Source organism: Odocoileus virginianus, unplaced genomic scaffold, assembly GCF_023699985.2.
Source record: "Odocoileus virginianus isolate 20LAN1187 ecotype Illinois unplaced genomic scaffold, Ovbor_1.2 Unplaced_Contig_6, whole genome shotgun sequence".
NCBI lineage: Eukaryota > Metazoa > Chordata > Mammalia > Artiodactyla > Cervidae > Odocoileus > Odocoileus virginianus.
Genome location: NW_027224323.1, coordinates 2,668,640 through 2,692,807, shown reverse-complemented (window position 1 = coordinate 2,692,807; position 24,168 = coordinate 2,668,640). Strand labels below are relative to the sequence as shown.

The 24,168-nt window shown below is 51.4% G+C and overlaps 1 protein-coding gene across 1 annotated transcript; it reads right to left on the bottom strand.

Annotated features, from left to right (window-relative positions):
* On the bottom strand, positions 1-23,973 carry CRLF2 (cytokine receptor like factor 2). The gene is made up of 10 exons (XM_070463760.1): positions 23,213-23,973; positions 22,832-22,972; positions 19,959-20,442; positions 14,812-14,914; positions 12,696-12,859; positions 11,448-11,581; positions 10,466-10,628; positions 8,857-8,962; positions 6,297-6,381; positions 1-2,099 (listed from the first exon to the last, which is right to left on the bottom strand). Exons 3-10 carry the CDS (start codon positions 20,038-20,040, stop codon positions 1,824-1,826), a joined length of 1,113 nt encoding a protein of 370 aa, XP_070319861.1. The 5' UTR covers positions 20,041-20,442; positions 22,832-22,972; positions 23,213-23,973; the 3' UTR covers positions 1-1,823.
* Positions 23,974-24,168: the final 195 nt, after the last annotated feature.

Sequence of the window (24,168 nt, the reverse complement as noted above, 5' to 3'; positions counted from 1 at the left end):
GAAGGAAGAGTTATTTTATTGGGTGGGAGTGTGTGTGGGAGTCCTGCGCCCCGGGGGGACAGCATCTCCGGAGCTCTGAGAATACGGCTCCGAGTAGGCGAGAGGGGGAGTCAGGCTGTGTGCAAGTCTGCAACAGAGGGAGCAGGCAGGTCTGAACATCAAAGATCAGGTATCAAGTGAAGGAATTTAGCATTCTGTGTAAGGGAGGATGCAAGCTTCTGGGCTCACTGAATTCTTTCCTTTCAAAAGCACTTCTGCTGTCTGGAGCCAAGCCTGTTTCCTTGTTCACCTTAAAGAGTGAGAGAGGTCACAGATGGCTGATTGTTGCATTTTCCCCAGCTCCTCAGCCCCTTATCAACCACCGTGGGGTGGGGGGTGGGGGGTGGCATCTTCTGGATCACAGGTTTGGGAGCTCACATTCGTATTTGTCCCTTGGACGGCAAGGAGATCTAACCAGTCCATCCTAAAGGAAACCACTCCTGAAGAGTCACTGGAAGGGACTGATGCTGAAGCTGAAACTGCAATCCTTTGGCCACGTGACGGAAAGAGCTGACTCACTGGAAAAGACTCTGATGCTGGGAAAGACTGAAGGTGGGAGGAGAAGGGGACGACAGAGGATGAGACGGTTGGATGGCATCCCCGACTCGATGCACATGGGTTTGGGTGGACTCTGGGAGTTGGTGATGGACAGGGAGGCCTGGCGTGCTGCGGTCTGTGAGGCTGCAGGGTCAGACAGACGCCAATTGGTGACTGACCAACATTCGAATGCGGAGGGGAGAAATCGCCGATGGCTGTGACACGTCTTGTTTATTTGACACGGCGGGAGGTAGTTACCCTTCACACTGTCTTGCTGTTTGTTCACTGATAAAGGTGACCTCTGTTTTCTAGGGTGGGGAGACATTCTGCTAAATTAGACATCCTCGAGACCACATACACACACACAGACTCCAGGTATATCTGATCAAGCTTGTTTACTGCATCCTGCAGACACAGACAAGATAAAGTCAGTACCAGCCTGAAAAAAAAACAAAAACCGAGAAATCAATACTCTAGACGTCTAGAAAGCTCCTGAACCTGAAGTCTAAGGGGATCAAACTGCTCCTGTGTCCACAATCAGCAGCAACCCGCTTACATTCTACCAGAGTTCTCATGCACACACTTTTAAAAAATTTTCAGTATCAAAAAAGAAACAATAATGTACACTCAACCTGGGACGCTTTGTTCCTCTGGAGCACCTTTACATTCAAGTATCTCTCAGGACCAAGGGCCTGAGTCACTAGTTAAACGGAACCCTGGTTTGTAAAATGCCTCAGCGACTGTAGAATTTTTTTTCTCTCTCTCCAGGGCGGGAGGTGGGTGGCTGTTCGGTGTCAGTAAAGCAGGTGTTCTGCACCTGGCCGGCTGGGTACGTGTGATGAGTGACAAATGATCCAGGACCCACTTGCGAGTGGAAATGTGGAAAGGACAGGAGCGGGCGGGTGGGCGCGTGTAAAGCAGGGTGGCCTTGATCGTCTTCCCTTATCATTTGTGAGAGCCAGGTGACGGCAAGAACCAGCCCGACCAAGCGTCTGCCGCCTACAGGCGGTCCACTTTCAAGCCCTTGGATGTCAGCATGAATGGGATGCATCGGTTGAGGGTGAAGGGGCGCTGGGTGACCTCAGACACGGGTTGGGGCGTTGGGGCACTGGGTGACCTTAGACGTCAGCATCCTTGGTTCTGGGGAGTCCCCTTTATGGTGGTTTTTTTTTGGGCCCCCAAGATGTTCTCCCAGGTCGTCAAGCATCAACGTAGAGTGGGACGTTGGCTTGTGAGTTTGCACCCCCTCATAACATCATGTAAGAGTTGTCACTCATCACAAACGTGAAATCCCCAAGAGAGATCACCCCACGGCCCTGGGGCTGTTGGCGAGGGAGCTGGCCGGAGTCCCCGGCGCCCTCTTCCTCCCCCGTCTGCGGGTACAGCGGGCTCGCCATCACCACGGTCTTGGGCGTCTCGGCCTCGGCCGGCTGGACGACCACGGCATCTTCGGGGGCGCACTCCAGGTCCCCGTCTTCCATTCTGTTCAAGGGGGCCACGTTCTGCGTGTCCTTGATCCACTCCTGCAAGGAGGAAACATTGCGGCTCACTCACGAAGCGTGAAATGATGCCGTTTGCACCAACATGGGTGGACGTAAAGGGCGTCATGCTGAATGCAGTAAGTCAGAGGAGGAGAACTATCACGTGGTCTCCCTTTCCTGTGGGATCTAAAGAGACATGATACACAGAAACTCACTGGCAAAACAGAAAGAGACTCAAAGGCGTGGAAAACGAAGGTACGGTTGCTGGGGGGGAGGGAATTTGGGAAGGTCAGGGACACGCTGCTGTATTTAACATGGAGAACCAGCAAGGACCGGCTGGACAGCTCAGGGAACTCTGCTCAATACTCTGTAATAACCTGATGGTCACCAGGGGGAAGGATGGGGGAAGGGATAGTCAGGGAGTCTGGGATGGACATGGACACACGGCTGTGTTTAACATGGAGAACCAGCAAGGACCTGCTGGACAGCTCAGGGAACTCTGCTCAATGTCACGTGGCAGCCTGGATGGGAGGGGAGTTTGGGGGAGAATGGATACGTGTACATGTATGGCTGAGTCCACCTGTTGTTCACACTGTTAATCATCTATACCCCAATACAAAACGTTTTTGGTGTTAAAAAAAAATTAAAATTAAAAAAAGTTACTGCGGGTCAGACTCTGTGTCATAAAGCCCTGCCTTCGGAGCTGGTGCATCTTCACACACGTCCCCCCGCGGGGACACTTGCCCCGGCTGGGCCACAGAAAGCTCTGGTGTCTAGCGCCTCGGTCCGGAATCCTGTGGTTTTCACACCTGCCTTTTGTCACCAGCCTCACAGCACCAGCCTGTGGTCACTCTAGACACACGAGGGCGCCTGAACGTCTTTTCAGAAACCCAGATCCGTTCTCCACCCCCAGGGATGTTGTCTGAGATGGGCGTGACGACGTGTCAGCAGGAGGACCCTCCGCCGGCAGGTCCGAGGGGGCGGACTCTGAATGTCTAACCGGCGACCCAAGATTTCCTGAGGTTGGGAGCTCCCCGGCACCGCCCTCCTCAAGGGGACTCCTCACTCCGTTTCTAACATGCCTCCCCGGCTCCTTCTTCTAGCCTCAATTTTGGGGAAAAAAATGAGATTCCCTGTCCTAAATTCTCTTGTATACCCCTTTCCCCTCCCTTGAAGGGGACCGGGACACCAGTCCCAAACACGCCCCTTTGACGTCCAGAGGGTGTTGACCTGAAGGCAGCTAGGTGTGAAGAGTCTCAGTGCGAGCTCTCTGCTCTCCGCTTATCCTCCCTAAAACTGATATTAATTGACGCCGCTTTGGGAAAGTAAATGTACATCTGGAAGTCACCCGGTCCCTTCCAACTCCAGAGACAACGCTTATCATCTGAGAGAGCTTGAGTCTGCATAAAACCTTACAAAACAACCCTCATTTCTGATGCATTTCCTAGTCACCTCCTCACATCTCACATGCCACTCACAGGGCCCCAACCCCTTTTTACTTTAGCTAGTCTCTTCCGAACACTCTACCATCCTTTGTGAAAATGGCAAATCGGCCCCAAGGTCTCACTGCTTCTTGGGGGATGTTCACATCTCTCTCTTTAATCTTTCTGGTCTGTTTAATTTGCAGGACCCCAGGGACAGAACATAAGGGGGTAGAAGAAAAAAAAATTTTTTTTTCATTTCATCTCCTACACCTAATTAGTTTTACAATTCACTTTGCCCCTCTAGGAAACTGAATGGACTTCCCAGGTGGTGCTAGTGGTAAAAAAAAAAAAAAAAAAAAAAAAAGCCTGCCAGTGCCAAGGACCTAAGAGATAGGTGTTCAATCCCTGAGTCGGGAAGATGCCCTGAAGAAGGAAATGGCAACCCACTCCAGTATTCTTGCCTGGAGAATCCCGTGGACAGAGAAACCTCAGCGGCTGCAGTCGATGTGGTCGCAAAGAGTTGGATACAACTGAAGCAAGTGAGCAAAAAAAACAAAAAAAAAAAAAAGAGAGAGAAAGAAACTGAACACTGCACTCTCTTTCCAAAATAATGATATACCCAAGGGCTACCCCCCAGAACCTGGGGACAGGACTTAATTGGGAAACAAGGTCTCTGCCGAGGTGATGGAGTGAAGGGTCTGAGATGAGGCCCTCCTGGACGGGGATGGCCCTAAACCCAGGGACAGGGTCCTTATAAGACACAGAAGAGGAGAGACACGTGGAGACGCAGGCAGAGACGGGAGGGAGGCAGGCCACCAGCCCAGGAACGGACGCCCGGAGCCCCCAGAAGCTGGAAGAGGCAGGAAGGACCCTCCCTTGGAGCCTCTGCAGGGAGCCCAGCCCTGGGGCACCCTGACCTCAGGCGTGTGGCCCCCGGGACCCGGGCAAGGATGCCCGTGTGATGGTTTGCACCCCAGGTTTGTGGCAGCCCCAGGGAACGCACGGCTCTCCGATCCCGGCGTCCTATAAAATCCACGCCTGGTGATGCGGGGAGCCGGACCCCACCTCTCTCCATCCTCCCCAGGCCCCCTTTGCCGCCCCCCCTCCACCCAGTAAGCGTTTATCACAGGAACAAAGTTAACGACCACAAACGTTGAAAAGCGGAAATGCAGGTTTCGCTGTCGGCCCCCTGCAGTGGGAACAGACTAAGAACGGGACCTCCTGATAAGATCGGAAGGCCAGGAGGCTGGAAAATCCCATGGTCCTGGGGCAGAGGGGACACCCATCTGAGACTAATTTCAAGAGAAGCCGCCCTCGGAGACTCTGGGATCCACTTTCTCTTACCGAGAAAGAGAAAAACAGTAAAACCGCTGCTTTCAGATTTGAGGAGGCTTGCAGGCGTTTAAAGAGGAATAAAAGCCATTTGTTTTTTGTTTTTTGTTTTTTTTTCATGAATAGTGAATCAGCCCCAATGTTTATTGCAATCCTGTTTACAATGCCCCAGACAAAGATGTGAGCTAAGTGTCCGACACAGTAAAGAGCACACATTTCCTCCTCCAGGGGGATCTTCTCGATCCAGGCATCCAACCCAGGCCTCCTGCTTTGCAGGCGAATTCTTTACCTTCTGCGCCACCGGGAAAGCCCCCGATAAAGGACATGTGGTGTATACATACACACCCTGGACTGTTGCTTCCTCATAGAAAGGATGAAATGCCCTGTGTGGCAACAGACACGGACCTAGATTCTCATTCTCAGTGAAGTCAGCCACACAGAGAAGGAGAATTGTCATATGACATCCCTTACATGCAGAGTCTAAAGAGAAATGATACAAGTGGGCTTACGGACAAAACAGAAACAGGCTCACAGGCTCAGAGAATGAATTTATGGTTGCTAGAAAGGAAGGGGGTGGGGAAGGGACAGTCAGGGAGTCTGGGATGGACATGGACACCCTGCTGTGTTTACCACGGAGAACCAGCAAGGACCTGCTGGACAGCTCAGGGAACTCTGCTCAATACTCTGTGATAACCTGATGGTCACCAGGGGGAAGGATGGGGGAAGGGATGGTCAGGGAGTCTGGGATGGACATGGACACACGGCTGTGTTTAGAATGGAGAACCAGCAAGGACCTGCTGGACAGCCCAGGGAACTCTGCTCAATACTCTGTGATAACCTGATGGTCACCAGGGGGAAGGATGGGGGAAGGGATAGTCAGGGAGTCTGGGATGGACATGGACACACGGCTGTGTTTAACATGGAGAACCAGCAAGGACTTGCTGGACAGCCCAGGGAACTCTGCTCAACACTCTGTAATAACCTGATGGTCACCAGGGGGAAGGATGGGGGAAGGGACAGTCAGGGAGTCTGGGATGGACATGGACACACGGCTGTGTTTAACATGGAGAACCAGCAAGGACCTGCTGGACAGCCCAGGGAACTCTGCTCAATACTCTGTGATAACCTGATGGTCCCCAGGGGGAAGGATGGGGGAAGGGATAGTCAGGGAGTCTGAGATGGACATGGACACACGGCTGTGTTTAACATGGAGAACCAGCAAGGACCTGCTGGTCAGCACAGGTAACTCTGCTCAATGTCACATGGCAGCCGGGATGGGAGGGGAGTTTCGGGGAGAATGGGTACATGTGTATGTATGGCTGAGTCTCTTTGCTGTCCAGCTGAAACTGTTATTAATAGGCTATACCCCAATGCAAACTAAAAAGCCAATTAAAAAAATACCTCTAAGCAGAAAAAATGAAATATTGCAGAGGGGTGATATTAGGGCCGCCCAGAGCGAGCTTGCAAAGGAGATGCTGCTTACCTGGAAGTTACCTTGGTGGGATTCAAAGAGCCCCAAGAAAGAGAACTTGGGATCAGGAACGCTGGGCATGAGAACCTTCTTAATCCTGAAACGGACATGGACAGTCTGGTCAGATGGGCTGGCACCCCCCGAGCAGGGCATCCACGTGGAAAGACCCCCATCAGGGACAAGGGCAGCTGCGCATGGGTTTCGGAGACTCAGAACCTTGGCGGAATTGCGTCCGCTTGAGAAAAAAGCAGAGCCAGGAGACTCTCTCTGCTCTCTCTCATCTGCCTGAAAGCAGAACATCAATTTCCCTCCTGATTAAAAAAAAGAAAAAAGCAATAATTCCATTAATAAAAGTGCACCCTCTCCTGTAGCAGGAAATGGAGAATGAGTCATATCACCAAGATGGTGTCAGAATGATTCCATTCAGACAAGTTTCATCTGCCTGCAGTTTGTCTCACACATCTCTTAATCAGTTCCCCACAATTTATGCCCATCCAGACTCCCCTTCCCCTTGTCTAGCGACTTCTCCACAGATTATTGCCCTTCGTTAAAATGCTATAAAAATCCCCAGATGAACCGCCTGGTTAGGCGTTCACTTGCTTCCTGTGAAAGACTTATGCACTTAAAAATGTTACATCAAAAAACAATATATAGACATATTCTTCTGTTACTGCCTTTGGTTGGTCAGTTTAATTTGCAGGCCCCTAGGAACAGAAGCTAACAGAGGTTCTCATCTGGTAGGATGCTAATCCGATGGGAGTGGGGTCCTTATAATAAGAGGAGGTCAGGACACAGACACACACACAGAGGGAGGAGCAGGTGAGGACTCGGAGGAGACGGCCGTCTACACGGCCAGGAGAGAGGCCTCAGGATCAACCAGCCCTGCTCACACCAGGGCCTCAGGCTCCAGCCTCCAGGACTGGGAGAAATAAATGTCTGTTGTTTGAGCCCCCAGATTTTGGTCCTTTGTTATGGCAGCCCCAAGAAAATAATACAGTTGTTTAGACCACTCATTGTAAGAAGCTTTCTTAAAGACAGGAGGAGTGGTTTTCTTCCCCCCAAGTGTATTCCTCAGATTCCCTTTGGGGTGATTTTGAATTAAAAACACCAGACCAAAACAAAACAACTACAAAAGCAAAAAACCAGCAGACCTGTCACTTGTCAACACCCCTATCTGATGGCTTCATCTCCTCCCGACTTCCTCTGTTCCCAAACAGAGAATGATAAAGGTGGCATCTGTCTGAGCTGGTGAAAGCGGGAAATCTAGACTGAAGAATTAATGGGCAATTTGCAAGAATTAAGAGAATTATCCCCATGCCGTATCCAACCGTGATGGAATGTCCTTGAAACTGTCTAACTCAGACTGGCTCAGACCCAGCGTGAGTGGTCCAGAATGGCACTCCATCTTTCTCTACGCATCACTCCTGTTGTTGCTAGGGAAACGTCAACCTAAGAAATAAAGATGGCGCCCACAGTCCTGAGCATCAGCCCCTTCAAACATCATCAACAATCAAATGCCTGGGCACAGCTACGCTTGAGGAAAGCTGGAAATGGCAGCAGTTAAGTTAATGCCTGGAAGGATAACAGAGCGAACTATTTAACATCATATTTTTGAAAGGCTTTGTATGGTTTCAAAGAATCATGTTTTTCTGTATCTGTAACTGGATTTACAAACCACACAGGCTTCGCTTGGCCAGTTCTCCTCACATCACTCACCAAGTTGCCCAGTTTAATAAATATCCATAAAAATTAAAAGATGTTCTACATGCTTGTCATTCTAACATGATAGGAGGACAGAGCCTCAGTGGGTGTACATTTGAAGCAAGGTAACGACAATAAACTTGGACCAACTACTAAAAAGCAGAGACATCACTTTGCTGGCAAAGGTCTGTATAGTCAGAGCTATGTTTTTTCCCAGTAAGTCATGTATAGATGTGAGAACTGGACAGTAAAGAAGGCTGAGTGCTGAAGAACTGATGCTTTCAAACTGTGGTGCTGGAGAAGACTCTTGAGAGTCCTTGGACAGCAAGGAGATCAAGTCCGTCCTAAAGGAAATCAGTCCTGAATATTCATTGGAAGGACTGACGCTGAAGCTGAAACTCCAATACTTTGGTCACCTGATGTGAAGAGCTGACTCGTTGGAAAAGACCCTGATGCTGGGAGGGATTGAAAGTGGGAGAAGGGGATGACAGAGGATGAGATGGCTGGATGGCATCACCAGCTGGCTGGACATGAGTTTGAGGAAACTCCAGGAGTTGGTGATGGACAGGGAGGCCTGGCGTGCTGCGGTCCATGGGGTCAGACACAACTTAGTGATTGAACAGCAATAACACTCATAGGAATGAACATTCCTGCATCTTATGGTCTTCATGAGAATATTTCTGAACAAGTTCTGCAGGTATCTCCGCACCTTTGGCACTATTCACCTGTTTTCTTGTCATATACCATATGCATCAGAGAGAAAGTGATATCCAGCTAAATAACCACACCACACAATTATTTTTTTCTCCAACTCACTACATATGGGAACCAAAGCCCATGTGTCTGAGGATTCCGGCGGGGACATCCTTACCTGTGTAGTTTCCATAGAGACAGAAGCAGAAGGAAGACTGTCAGGAAGGAGACCATGCCAGCAATTAAAATAAATTTGGGGAAAAAGCTGTTTTCCCAGCACGAATCTAAAGGGAAACAGGATGAGGGCTGTTAGGCTTTCAACATGATACCGGATTGCGCGCTAATCCCCCTCCAGTGCTGTTTTTCTTTCCCTTGAGAATTGTCAAGGTCGGCAGATCTTGATTTTGGTGTGAAACATCCTGGGAGGAAAGGTGGGCATGCTGGAGAGGCAAATGTCGGGCAGAAGGCAGCACAGACTCACCTTACTGCCAGCGGTGTCTGAGGGTATCAGGGCTTGATTTGGTCTATCTGCCCATCTGTCTATCTGTCCAGCTGTCTATCTATCTCTGTCTCTATCCATCTGTCTGTCTGTTCACCTGTCTATCCATCTGTCTGTCTGTCTGTCTACCTATCATCTACCTGTCTATGTATCCATCCATCTATCATCTATCTATCTGTCTACCTTGGACTTTTCCACGGGCCCAGTGGTAAAAATCCATCTGCCAATGCAGGAGACACAAGAGACCTCAGTTTGATCCCTTGGTCAGAAAGATCCCCCTGGAAGAGGACGTGGAAACCCTCTCCAGCCAGCATTCTTGCCTGGAAAATCCTGTGAATGCAGGAGACTGGCGGGCTACAGTCTGTGGGGTCACAGAGTCGGACACCACTGAAATGAATAAGCAGACATCCACCCATCCATCATCTCTTTGTCTATTACCTATCTATTATCCATCTACTTGTCTATCACCTGTCATGCATCTTTGTCGATCTATATACCTCATCCATCTGTCTCTGCCACCTATCTAGCATCAACTTATCTACACCTGCTTCCTAAGTCACTTCAGTCGTGTCTGACTCTCTGTGACCCCATGGGCTGCAGCCCGCCAGGCTCCTCTGTCCATGGGATTCTCCGGGCAAGAATACTGGAGTGGGTTGCCATGCCCTCCTCCAGGGGATCTTCCCGACCCTGGGATCGAACCCAGGTCTCCTGTTATACTGCCTGCAGATTCTTTACCACTAAGCCATGGAGGACGCTCTGAATTATCTATGTCTGTAATCTATCATCATTTATCATCTATCCATTAAGCATCTATCATCTAGTAGCCATTTATCATCTGTTTATCTATATATCTATCTACATCTCTATACCCATATCCACAGAACAACATTCAGTCATGTCCGGCTCTTTGCAACCCCAGGGACTATACAGTCCATGGAATTCTGTGAGCCAGAACACTGGAGTGGGTAGCCTTTTCCTTCTCCAGGGGAATCTTCCCAACCCAGGGATCTAACCCAGATCTCCCACATTGCAGGTGGATCCTTTACCAGCTGAGCTTCCAGGGAAGCCCGACAACATTCATAAATAACACTTATCATTCTTGCTGGGTCCATAGAAATAAAAGTGAAGCTGAGTCCGATGACAAGGGCCACAGGAGGAGGCATTGCTTCCACAGTGACCTCCACACAAGGCCTGGGGGCCATCCGCGTTTTCAGGCACCCCGCTCCGCCCTCCCTGCACGTAGCCCGCTGGCCTGTATCGGGCAGCGACGCTGCGTTGCAAGCATTACCTCGCAGCACACCCCTCTGTTGGTGCGTCACCTCTGACCAGTCACTGGGGTACGTTTCTGAGCCGTAGGCAAACTCCAGAGCTTTCACCCTGGCCCGGAAGGAGTAACACTTCTCAGCATCCAAACCGTTGATGGTGATGTTGCAGGTTTCTGCCTCTGCGGACTGGAGCGGACAAAATGCACATGGTGACCCCTGGCTGACGCTTTACCCTGACGCGTTCATCTTGTGCCAGAGATTTGGCACCAGATTCCTGCTTCCAGGGCTTCCTTCTCCTCTTTCACTTCTCTCTGGGCAGGTGTTTATCCTCAAAACAACAGCCAAAAAAAAAAAAAAAAAATCAGAGACAGTTCTGCCCTTCCCTCCACAAAGGAAATAAATCCACCATAACAAATATGACGAAAGAGGCTTTTGAAGACTTTCTAAGCTCTTCCTTTTTACAAAAGTAATTTAAAAAAAAACAATGTATTTATTTGGCTACATCAGATTTCAGTTGAAACAGGTGGGATCTTTTTTACAGAACAAGGGCTCAGTCATTGCCTCCCAGGCTGAGTTTCCCTGACGCACGTGGAATCCTGGGTTCCTGGATCAGGGATGGAACGCACCCACATGGCCTGCTTTGCAAGGCGGATTCCTAACCACGGGACCGCCAGGGAAAGTGAAAAAGAAAGTGTTAGCCGCTCAGTCGTGCCCGACTCTCTGCGACCCCGTAGATTGCAGCCCACCAGGCTCCTCTGTCTATGGGATTCTCCAGGCAAGAAAACTGGAGTGGGTTTGCCATGCCCTCCTCCAGGGGATCTTCCCGACCCAGGGATCGAACCCGGGTGTCCTGCATTGCAGGTGGATCGTGTAGCATCTGAGCCAGCGGGGAAGCCCACAGTCACGTGAGCAAGTGCGTAAAACAAGTCTGGATATCTGTGTCTCTCGGTCTCTCCATCCCGGGGGATGCCTACTCACCCCCGACCCGAGACGATGTCCCCTCACCTGCCACTCGGAGTCAAAGATGGTCTTGTGCTGGATTTCATACTGGAGATCGTTGTATCCCAGGTTGGAGCAGGTCACCGTCACGGCTTCCTGCCGCCACTGGAAGCTCAGGTCGTCGGGGGATCTGGGTTTCACTTAGAACAAGAAAGAGCACAGTGACTAACGCCTCTGCGAAGACAAACATGGCCCATCTCTGAACCCGCAGCAGTCCCTGGGCTTCGATTCACTTTCCTCTCCGCCTGCTCCCCATCCTTTCCCAAATACTTCATGAGACGTGAGGTTTCCTTGTCTTTAGCGCATGGACAGTCAGAAGGGTTAGCCAGCTCTCTAAGGACCCGTGGGGGTGGGGGGGTCTCGTGGAAAGGAGCTCCCCCTGAAATGGGTCGAGAAAGTTTTCGGGATGTGTCATGAAACGAACTGTGTTCCCACCAGAAAAAGACCGCCTTGAACTCCCGGCGCCTAGCCCTTCACGATCTTTGGAAAGAGGATCATTACAGAGGTAACTGTTTAACATCAGATGAGGTTGTAGAGACTGTGAAATTGAACAACGTCAGTTCGACAGAGAGGCAAAAACATCCTATGACATCCGTTATGTGCAGAATCTAAAAAGACATGATACAAATGAATTAGTTACAAAACAGAAAGAGACGGTCTTAGAGAATGAACTTATGGTTCCCAGGGGGAAGGATGGGGGAAGGGATAGTCAGGGAGTCTGGGATGGACATGGACACGCTGCCTTGTTTCACATGGAGAACCAGCAAGGACCTGCTGGACAGCACAGGGAACTCTGCTCAATGTCACGTGGCAGCCTGGATGGGAGGGGAGTTTGGGGGAGGATGGAAACCTGTGTATGTGTGCCTGAGTCCCTTCACTGTGCTCCTGAAACCATCACAACACTGTTAATTGGCTATGTTGTTGTTGTTTAGTTGGAAAGTCACATGTGACTCTTTGCGACCCTATGGACCGCAGCCTCCTCTGTGCAGGGGATTCTCCAGGCAAGAATACTGGAGTGGGTTGCCATTTCCTCCTCCAGCGGAATCTTCCCAACCCAAGGGCCGAACCTCTCATTGGATTCGAACATGGACCTCTGACATTCCAACCACCAGCCAAAGAGAAAGGAAGAAAGGATCATTATGTCACAGAAATGCAGATCAAGAGAGGAATCTTTGAAGAGACTGGATCACTCCATTTGTACAATGGCTCCTAACCCAAGACGCACAGTCAGCCTCCAAGGTCCTGAATACGTACAGTAAGCGCTAATCTCTAGGCCCTTGGTGAGCAGGGGCTCTGTTCCATTCCGGATGGAAAAATACAGAGGTCCATCTCCTTGCACGTCCAGCAGGCACCCGGCCCTGTAACCTTGTTGAAGCACGTAGCTGGAGCAGGGTCTGTATTCCTCCTTTGTCTTGAATCTGTAATTTTAAAAAGAGAATCCCTCAGTCACGTAGCGCCCTTGGGAATACCGTCCCAGGCCTTTCCTGGTGGATCCGCCTGCCGATGCAGGAGGCTCGGGGTCGACCCCTCGGCCAGGAGGACCCCACGAGTCGCGGGGTAGCTGAGCCCGTGAACCTCGACGACGGACCCCACGCTCTAGAGCCTGCAAGCTGCGACTGGTGAGGCCCGTGCAGCCTAGAGTGTGTGCTCCATGACAGGAGACGGTCGCCCACAACAGCCAGAGACAAGACCGCACAGCCCCAAAGGCCCAGCACAGCCAAAGGTCATACACGTCAATAAAGTGAAAACTACGCAGCATTGCGAGGGCCGTTCCTCGGTCCCGCGGCTCCGCCACGGACTCAGATCGGGTGCCGGGCCGTCTGCCCGGATGCCCTCCCTCCCCTTACGACTACAGCAGGACCTGTCCAAACAGAAAAGGGCCCCCCTCTCTCTCAAGTGTTGACACCCCTTCGAGATCCCGTAGGGGCTGAACGGTGGCTCTGTAAATGGCATGTCTACCCGCGAACCCAGAACCTGTGAACAAGACCTTATTAAGAAGCGGGGTCTCTGTGGCTGTGATGGAGTGAAGGGTCTGAGATGAGGGTCCTTCTGGGTGGGGGTGGCCCTCAACCCAGGGACAGGGTCCTTATAAGACACAGACGGGGAAAGACAGGGACACAGAGGAGAAGCCACGTGGAGATGCAGGCGGAGATGGGAGGGAGGCGGCCAGCAGCCTTGGGGAGGGAAGCGGCCAGCAGCCCAGGGACGGACGCCTGGAGCCCCCAGAAGCTGGAAGAGGCAGGGAAGGACCCTCCCCTGGAGCCTCTGCAGGGAGTCCATCCCTGGGACCCCTTGGCCTCAGACGTCTGGTTCTCAGGAGTGGGGGAAGATACATTTTGTTTTTTCTGTTGTTCCAAGTTACCCAGCTTGTTGTAGTTTGTTGAGACCATCTAGGATACTATTAACAGTATCAGTAATGATCACTGTGGTCACATATCAATATCATGAGCAACCAATAAGTAGGTATCAATAAACAATTGACCTCCAGAGCAACCGAGCCCTTGATTCAAGGATGCACTTTTAATACGGATGTGCCGAAATGGGATAAACCTTTGAGAGTCTCCTGGAGTGTTAACGGGAAGCCTAAAGATGGGTCTACACTCCATCCTTAAGCCCTCAACCCCAATCTGTGATGAGATCAAGAATTATCTCCTGTATGACAGAACAAACAGCTGCTCAGGAAGAAAAAAAAAAAAAATGAGATAAAATGAAGCTATCAGGGAGACCACTTATCCCATCCAGCACTTTTTTCTTTGCCCCATGAGTCATTTTCCTAACAAATTCATCTTAAACGTTTCCCTCTTCTGTTCGCCTTCCCGCCTATCTCGTGTTTTATCAGGTGACCACGACTCAAGCCCTCTCAGAACAGCCCACTCTTTACAGAACTGAGACCAAATTCGTTGGAGGAAAACACCCTGCCCCCCACGTGGCCGCTCAGGTCGTCGAGTCAGGCAAGGCACAGCACCCTGTGGAAGGGGGAGATGGGTTTTATTTGGAAGGCGGCCCCTGGCAAGCAGGGAATGTAGCTGCAGGTGACAGAGACGCAGGCAGAGGCAGCTGCTGGGACATTGCAGGGGACGCCGCGGGGTCAGACCGCTCTGCGTCTCCTGCGAGGATGCAGGTGGATTCGAGCGAGACTCAGTCATCCCTCGGTTACGAGGTCTGGGCGCTGTGGTTGTCCTTGTGGTGATACCGGGGGTCCAGAGGGCAGTCTCACTCGCTCTTACGGTTCTTCACACCTTCACTTCCTGGCCGCCCCCCCATCGGTGATGTCTTCCGAGGGGCGATGTTTTATCCAGAGGCGTGGTTTTCCAGGGAGGGGCCCTTACTTGCAGACGGACCTGACATTAATCCCAGTGCCGGCACTTACTTGTAAATGAACGTGAAGTTGATCCCGGCGTATGCATTTGTGTTCCACGTAACCTGCACGGTTTCGAAATTAAAGTTGATCACCTGAAGTTCCAATGCGCTTCCTGTGCAAAAAAAAAAAAAAAAAAAAAGATAAGCAGAGAGGACTCTGAGGCGATGCTGGAAAGACTTTGAGATTTGTAAAATGATGTCAGCGCTCATAAGAATGACACAGTGCTTTTAAAAAAAAAATTGATGATGCATTTTATTTAGCCCGGTATACTCAGAATATTTGCCTTCCACGATGGTTCGGTGGGTTAAGAAGCCACCCGCAATGCAGAAGTCACAGGAAATGTGTGTTCGATCCCTGAGCTGGGAAGATCCCCTGGAGGAGGAAGTGGCAACCGACTCCAGTGCTCTTGCCTGGAGAATCCCATGGACAGAGGAGCCTGGTGGGCTATGGTCCATGGGGTCACAAAGAGTCAGGCACAGCTAAGTCACTGAGCACGCGTGCAACCAGAATATTATCATTTCAACATGTTACCGATCATCATCATCATTATATCATCAAGTTATTATCTGTCTACTCTCTGTATTGATGTATCTATCAATCAACTATCAGCTGTGTCATCTATCTAGGTTACTTATCTATGTAACTATGTACAGCTATCTATCTAGCTATCTATAATTATCAAGACACATTATGTTTTTACTATGTGCCCGGAGTCTGTGTGTGTTTCGCAATCATAACACAAGAATGATACAGTTCTTCAAAGGGAGTAAGGAAAACATTTTATAATAACTGTGAAGGGGGCATCGCTTTTCAAACATGAGAATCGCTACACTGTACACCTGTAACTTATATGAAAATACGACGCATCGGCTGTGCCTGCGGGCCCGAGTGCTCAGCCGTGGCCGACTCTTTGCGACGCTACGGAGTGCAGCCCGCTGGGCTCCTCTGAGCGGGGGGATTCTCCAGGCGAGAATCCTGGAGTCGGTCACCGTGCCCTCCTCCAGGGGATCTTCCCCACCCAGAAACCGAACCCGAATTTTCTGTGGCTACCGCTTTGCAGGCGGCGTCTTGACCGCTCAGCCACCGGGAGAGCTCGTGCATCAGCTTTATGTCAGCTAAAAATTCTGTAAAGCAATTATCCTTCTATCAAAAAAAGAAATAATCTTTTGTTTAAAAAAAGAGAAAGGATTGAGTTGTGTGCTTGAAAGAGGTGAATCATCTGGCGTGTGAATTAACATCCCAACAAAGCTGTTAACCAGAACATCACCATCTGCCCCCGCCCACCCACCCGCATCCACCTTTTTAGCCTAGTTTCATTTCCCCCAGATCCTCCTCACATCTGACTAACAGTGGTGTTAGCAGGGAACCCCACGGAGAGGCTCTTGAAAACGGAGCCTCCTATCTCATAGACCCAGACGGTTCTGAAAGGCCTGGGGGCTTTTGTAAACATCACTTTGGTTCTGGAACCTCAGTTGTTGTTGTTGTTTAACTTTTTCTCAGAAAACCACCAAGGTCACGAGCAATCTGGAGGTGAACAAACGTACCCGCTGCGGGTCTCCGATAGGCAGACACGTCGTGTAAATACCAAGAATTCCCCGCCCTCCCTAGAGGTAGAACCTGCTTCCCAGTTTGGAGAGCATATAGAAAAACATGCAGATGAATCAGAGGCATTTGTTCCAAGCGAGCTCGGGAGCTCAGACGGACTCTGAGCCCAGCCCCGCTGGGTATTTCCGAGGGGGTGTGAGTAAGGTCATCCCGGGCGGCAGGTCGTGGGGTGGAGGGGGGGGGGGGGAGTCGGTACACCTTACATCGCTTGAAGTGGAGTCCTGGGGTCTTTTTCCATCCCCACAGGCTGGGGTGGCTCAAGCAGCCTTGGCTATTACAGACACCACACGGGTTTTTCATCCACACACGCTGCTGCCGCCAAGTCGCTTCAGTCGTGTCCGACTCTGTGCGACCCCACGGACGGCAGCCCACCAGGCTCTGCCGTCCCTGGGATTCTCCAGGCAAGAACACTGGAGTGGGTTGCCATGCCCTTCTCCATATCTATACATACATACATATATATATATATATATATATATATATATATATATATAAATCTCATCTCACTAGCTTCCCAGGTGGCGCTAGTGGTAAAGAATCCACCAGCCAACGCAGGAGACCTAAGAGATGTAGGTTTGATCTCTGGGTTGAGAACAAGATCCCCTGGAAGAAGGCATGGCACCCCATCCCAGTATTCTTGCCCGGAGAATCCCATGGACAGAGGAACCTGGCCGGCTACAGTCCACGGGGTCGCAAAGACTCAGACACGACCAAACGACTGAGTTCACACACACACGTGCCTGCTCACACACACTCCGGCTCCTGCCCACACCGCCTTCTTATTTCTAGAGCAGCTCATGAGCTCAAGGCCACAGCAGCAAAGACCCAGCAACGGCCCAGAGTAAACGTAGAGATAAAATAAAAAATGGCATGCTGAGGGTCGTTCCTGTGTCCCACGTCTCTGCCACGGGCTCAGACTGGGTGCCAGGTCATCTGCCTCGATGGCCTCCCTCCCCTTACGACTACAGCAAGGCCTGTCAAAACAGAAAAGGGCCCCCCCAAATGTTAGCACCCCCCCTCAAATGTTAGCACCCCTTGAATAGAGCCTGTAGCGCTTGAACGGTGGATCTCCATATGGCATGCCTGCCCGCTAACCTGGAACCTGGGAACAGGACTTTATTAAGAAATGGGGTCTCTGCAGACGTGATGGAGTGAAGCAGCTGAGATGAAGGGTCCTTCCTGGATGGGGGTGGCCCTAAACCCAGGGACAGGGTCCTCATAAGACACAGAAGAGGAGAGACAGGGACACAGAGGAGAAGCCGCGAGGAGACCGAGGCAGAGACGGGAGGGAGGCGGCCACCAGCCCAGGGACGGACGCCTGGAGCCCCCAGAAGCTGGAAGAGGCGGGGAGGAGCCTCCCCTGGAGCCTCTGCAGGGAGCTCAGCCCTGGGACACCCTGACTTTAGACATCTGGCCTCCAGGGTTGGAGATGCATACGTTTTCCTTGCAAATTCAAGGGCATTTTTTGGGAGGCAAAGGTGCCTCATCAGGAGCCCAGTATCTTTGCCATCAACACATGATGGCCTCGGATGGAAATACTGACAGTCCACTGCAGCCGTTAAGTCTGACTCTTGTTTAAAAATGGATCGATTAAGTGGAAATGGCCCCTGAGGCGTCTCTAGACACAACTCTGGGGCCTTGGGTGGGAAAAGGGGTTGCTTTATTAAGACCACGCCCGGGGAGTTCTTAGGGTCTCACATCTGTAATGACCTCAGGCAAACAAAGGCCATTCATAAAGTGAGTCTACATTTCCCAGGAAGTTCCTACCAAGGTTCTGAGTGAGCCCAGCTTCACAGGGGGATGAGCCCTCCACCCTTCCAAGGTCTCTCCACATCCCCATGTCCTCGAGAGGCAAACCTAGACAGCGTATTAAAAAGCAGAGACATCACTTTGCCGACAAAGGTGAAACTACTCAAAGCTAAGGTTTTTCCAGTAGTCATGTATGGATGTGAGAGTTGGACCGTAAATAAGGTTCAGCCCCGAAGAACCGATGCTTTTGAACTGTGGTGTTGGAGAAGACTCTTGAGAGTCCCTTGGACTGCAAGGAGATCCAACCAATCCATCCTAAAGGAAATCAGTCTTGAATATTCATTGGAAGGACTGCTGCTGAAGCTGAAACTCCAATACTTTGGCCACCTGATGTGAAGAGCTGACTCATTGGAAAAAACCCTGATGCTGGGAAAGATTGCAGGCAGGAGGAGAAGGGGACGACAGAGGATGAGATGGTTGGATGGCATCACCAACTCGACGGACATGAGTCTGAGCAAGCTCCGGGAGTTGGTGATGGACAGGGAGGCCTGGCGTGCTGCAGTCCACGGGGTCACAAAGAGTCGGACACGGCTGAGCGACTGAACAACAGCAGAAGCTTACTATTGTATTTGTGCTTCAGGTGGTTCAGATTCCAGAGCTGGTCTAAACTGCACTTTTCCACCCAAACTCCAGGTGCAGGAGTGGCGGTCAGGACGAAGCTACAGCTCTCAAGGAGTCTGTGGCCACAGGCACGCCAAGCATCGCGGGTCCTCCCCCACTTACGTCTGTCCCTGGAAGACGGGAGGCCGGACCTGCACTTGTGAAGACAGACTGTGGGCACTGCACACAGCTTGGGAAATTACGTGAGTGTAATTTCCAAGGGACAGGCTGGAGGACACCCCACATCCAGGCTCCCTCCCTCTCCCCGCTGTGTCTGCTGGAAGCACAGCTTCCCACCACCCCAGGGCTGAAGCCCAGAAGAACCCCAGGACCCGTCCAAGCCAGCCGGGCAAGAGGCCGCCTCAGACAGGAGTGGTCTAGCGTGGGGTGATGCCCGCGGACAGTTCAGAAGAATGTCAGGAACGTGCCATCGCCAGCTCCCACCTGGGCGTGAAAGTGGCAGTGACTCAGTCATACCGACTCTCTGTGACCCCAGGGACTGTGGCCCACCAGGCTCCGCTGTCCCTGGGGTTCTCCAGGCAAGCATACTGGAGTGGGTTGCCATTCCCTTCTCCAGGGAATCGTCCCAACCCAGAGACCAAACCTGGGTCTCCTGCATTGGCAGGTGGGTTCTTTGCTGTCTGAACCTTCAGGGAAGCCCCACCACAGAAAGGTAAGTATTAATTTAAGCAAAAGGCTTGCACCTCTTTGCAGGCAGCCAGGCACAGTGAAACCACCCAGATTCTCAGTTTTGTAGACATGGACTCTCGTATTTCATTTTTTTCCAGCTGAAACTAATCCTGAACACAAGAAAGAGGGGGTCCTTTACAACAGACAGACTCAGGTTTGTAGAGACTTCAGTTGTAACCAATTCTTTGAGACCCCATGGGACTGTAGCCCACCAGGCTCCTCTGTCCATGGGGATTCTCCAGGCAAGAAGACTGGAGTGGGTTGCCATGTCCTCCTCCGGGGGCATCTTCCCGACTCAGGGAGGGGAACCTGTGAAAGCTGTTGTCAGTTTCACAAAGAAAACTGTGAGTTTGCAAAAGACATCATAAAAAGGAAAAAAAAAAAAAAGCAGAGATGTTGAAAGCAAGGGCATTTCACACAGACAGGTGGCTAGAGCTGCAAGCAGCACTTACCCGGCTTGGTTTTCCCTGACGCGTTCGCGTGCCCCAGCAAGAAGACAGCGGCGGCCGCCCAGGACAGAAAGACACGCCTCATGGTGGAAGCCGGAGGTGGAGGCAGCGAGCAGAAGGTCGACTCCTCCAAGGGGACTTCGGCTCATGACTAACGTAGAAAGGTCACCCCTTTTTTAAAAAGGCGGAAAAGAAACTGGGGAAATGACTACAGGAAACAGTCATGCTTTTATTTTATGAGATGACTCTGGTCAGAAAGGAAAAAAAAGTGCAGAATCATTTCTTCAGCCTCGCCAATCATTGGTACAGCCCTGCTGGATACAACTGTCTAGAGAGGCTGATCAGATAATGGATCTTGTCCAGCCAGGGTTCTCAGCCTCTGGTGGGTCGTGAGAGTCCTGTGTTTGGAGACAGAGGCCCAGACAGGTCTCATCTAGCTGATGCTTTCTGGCTGCTCATCCAGGATCAGGGAGATTTGGTCCAGTTCCTGATGGCATCAAGGAAAGCAGGGGACAGGATGATGTCTGTGTCAGGGACAAAGTTGGCTGGTAGTTCTCTGGGTTGCAATGGAAAATCACTTCCCAGAGGTTATCAGGGAGATTTGTCAGTGGGATTTGTCCTCTCAGTAGGCTTTGTCTTGCAGGACAAAGCCTGGGTTGACCATCAGGAGCCAACTTACCCTTCCCCCCTCCAGTCATAAAACCAGTCCATCCTAAAGGCAATCAAACCTGAACATTCATCAGAAGGACTGATGCTGAAGCTCTAATACTCTGGGCACCTGATGCAAAGAGCCAACTCATTGGAAAAGAACCTGATGCTGGGAAAGACTGAGGGTGGGAGGAGAAGGGGACGACAGAGGATGAGACAGTTGGATGGCATCACTCCCTCGATGGACATGAGTTTGAGCAAGCTCTGGGAGTTGGTGAAGGACAGGGAAGCCTGGCATGCTGCAGTCCCTGGGGTCGCAAAGAGTCGGACACGACTGAGCAACTGACCAAGAACTCACACCTGCATCCAGAAGCACTCCCGGGAGCCGGTGTTGCTGTTCAGGCCACAGTTCGTGTCCACCTCTCTTCGACTCTTACTGAAAATAACACCCAGCGTGATAACCATCCTTGTAAAATCAGGTTTAAAAAACCACAAAGCCCTAGGACTTCCCTGGCGGTCCAGGGGTTAAGAATCCACCTTCCCTCCAACACAGGGGTCATGGGTTCCACCCCTGGTTGGGGAACGAAGCTCCCATGTGCCTCGGGACAACTAAACCAGGGCACCACAGATAAAGACGGTGTGGGCCACAGTGCAAGACCCAGCATGTTGAAACAGACCCGATGCAGCCAAAGAAATTTAAGACAAATTTTTTAAAAAAAGCACACACACAAAAACTACCAACCCCTTTCACAGATATCCACTGGCAGAATCTGTGAGCCACGGGCAAAGTGAGCATAGATTGGTCCGTTTTAGAGTTAGGACCCGAGTTTTCCAGAAGCTGATGGTGGCTGTATGTGCGCTAAGTCATTCCAGTCGTGTCCGACTCTTTTTCGACCCCATGAACTGCAGCCTGCCAGGCTCCTCTGTCCGTGGGATTCTCCAGGCAAGGATACTGGAGCGGGTTGCCATGCCCTCCTCCAGGGGGATCTTCCTGACCCAGGGATCGGTCCCTGGCTGATGGACCTCAAATTGTTCATTGTGGTGCAGGGTGAGATTCAGATCTTCCTGGCCCAAGACTAGGGGTGCTTCGGCCACGACCATCCTTCTGGAGGTCAGAGGCTCAACGCTGTGGTCTCTGGGCTAAAATCCAGGGGTAGAGTAAGTAGATAGATAGACAAATAGAATAAGTAGATAGATAAATAGAATAAGTAAATAGAAAGAACAAGTAGATAGAATAAGTAGATAGAGAAATAGAATAAGTAGCTAGATAGAAGAAGTAAGTAGATAGAATAAGTATATAGACAGAATAAATAGAGTAAGTAGACAGAATAAGTAGCTACATAGAATAAATAGATGAATAGACTAAGTAGATAGAATAACTAGGCAGATAAATAGAATAAGAAGATAGAATAAGTAGCTAGATAGAATAAGTAACTAGATAGAAGAAGTAGATAGAAGTAGATACAAAGAATAAGTAGATGAACAGAATAAGTAGACAGAATAAGTAGACAGATAAATAGAATAAGAAGACAGATAATAAGGAGATAGCTAGAATAAATAGATAGAGAGACAGCATAACTAGATGGATAGTCACAGCATCCTCATGTAGGTCAGGATTCCCCAGGCTCACTCTCACGGATGCCTGGATGGATGGATGGATGGATGGATGGATGGATGAGTAGAGAGGATAAATATGTGATTACACAGTGACGCCTGTCCAGGGTTTCTCGGCCTCAGCAGTGCTGACGCCTGGGGCTGGACATCTCTCTGAGGCGGGGCGTCCCGGGTCCCGGGCCCTGCGGGGTATGGAGCAGCGCCCCTGGGGTCCCACCCACCGCACGCCAGGAGCACCCCCTCCGCAACCAGCTGTGACCCTGAAATGTGCCCGGACGTCTCTGCCCACCGCCCCGCCTCCCTCCTCCCTGCCTCGCGCCTCCTGCAGAGAAGCCGGAGCTTCGAGCCCTTCTCTGGGGCTCCAGCTCATCCTAGGGGAACCTTGCATTTCAGACATTTTAACCTGAAAAGGGAACAAACGCCCAGGCAGAGGTGGCCGGGGCGGTGACGGGGCGGTCTGAGGTCACAGGTGCTGCTTTCCTGGGCGGGGCTGGGAATCCGGGGAGATGAGTATTTCACAGGACCAGAGATGCGTGGTTCCCAGAGGCAGGGTCTCCCATCCTCCCTGGGGTCCGTTTGTCGTTTGAGGGAACCCAAGGGGCATCAGAATTTACCATGTCCTCCAGCGTCCCCTGGGAAACGGTGAGAGAGAGACCGCATCCTGGACACGTTAACAGCTCCGAGAGGTGGTACCCACTGGGCTTCTGCAGTCTCGGCGGGCTACCCAGGAACCTCTTAGGTTCTCCGGTCTTGCCCTTCAAGGGGACATAAACGTGGCGGAGACGGGGGCGGGAAATAATGAAGCAAACCTCCCCATCCACCCGCCGAACGTCCCCGGCTCCCTTCCAGATTCCACGATGGAAACAGTCCCTCCACGCGAATCCCGAAGACCACTGGCATCACCTCTCACGTGGATAACACACCGCCCCTCTTGGGAACCTCCTCCCCATGCCCCGTGCGTTGCACGCAAAACCACAAACCGATAGGGTACCTACCGTGCGTTTCTTCCACCGGTCAGGCGCTGGGACTGAGTCAGCAAGCTGAGAAAAGCAACAGGGTGGAGGTGGGAAGATGTGGTTGTCCCAGCAGAGCTAGAAACGTCCGCTGTTCTGTCTCGCGGGCCTGGCTGCCCTCCTGCACACATGGGAATGACGTGGGTGGGCTACGGATGCGTCTTGTGAGGCCACAACGCTTGGTGGCATAGCGGCCGGTCATGTGTCCCGATTGACAGGGTGGGTGCGCCTGGGAAGTTCTACTCGGGGTCGGGGGAGGTGGGCACCAGTCTCAACGGGAGGCTTGAGTGCAGGGCACTTGAATGTTCTAGCACCTTCACACACACACTCGCACACACACACACACACACACACACGGCCGCTGGGCTTGAAAAGGAATCCGACAGCTTGAATGGTCTCTCTTCCCTGGCTGGGAGACTTGATTTGACGGTCAGCCTGCCTGAGGGTCTGGTCATTTCAGCTATCGCCCACTGGCCAGAGGCAGTCACGGGCCAGCCCAGACTGCAGACATGCTGAGCATCCTTGCGAGGAGCTGTGAAGAATTCACAGCCGGCATTCCCTGGTGGTCCAGTGCTTAAGAATCTGCCTTCCTGGAGGAGGAAATGGCAACCCGCTCCGCTCTTCTTGCCTGGAGAATCCCGTGGACAGAGGCGCCTGGTGCGGCTCCCATCCACCGGGGTCCCACAGAGTCAGGCACGACTGAGCAACTAACAGCTTTCACACTCTCTTTTTGTTTAAATAAAATAGTGTTTCCTCTCCCTGGAAAAAAAAAAAGAAAAAGAAAAATTTGCCTTTCAGTGCAGGGGACATTCCATCGATCTCTGGTCTCGGTCTCGGGGGTGATACCACACACAGCAGGGCAACTAAGCGTCGAAGCTGCAACTACTCGCCCTTGTGCTAGAATTACTGAGCCCATGTTCCACAATGACTGAAGCCCA

What these genes read in the sequence shown, in the direction of transcription:
- CRLF2 (XM_070463760.1), bottom strand. Translation starts at nt 20,040, where the DNA reads ATGAGGCGTGTCTTTCTGTCCTGGGCGGCCGCCGCTGTCTTCTTGCTG. An exon ending in TCTTTGACTCCGAGTGGCAG is followed by an intron (nt 10,629 to 11,447) that starts GTGAGGGGACAT and finishes TGTCCGCTCCAG; the next exon opens with TCCGCAGAGGCAGAAACCTG. An exon ending in ACAGAGGGGTGTGCTGCGAG is followed by an intron (nt 8,963 to 10,465) that starts GTAATGCTTGCA and finishes GTTTCCCTTTAG; the next exon opens with ATTCGTGCTGGGAAAACAGC.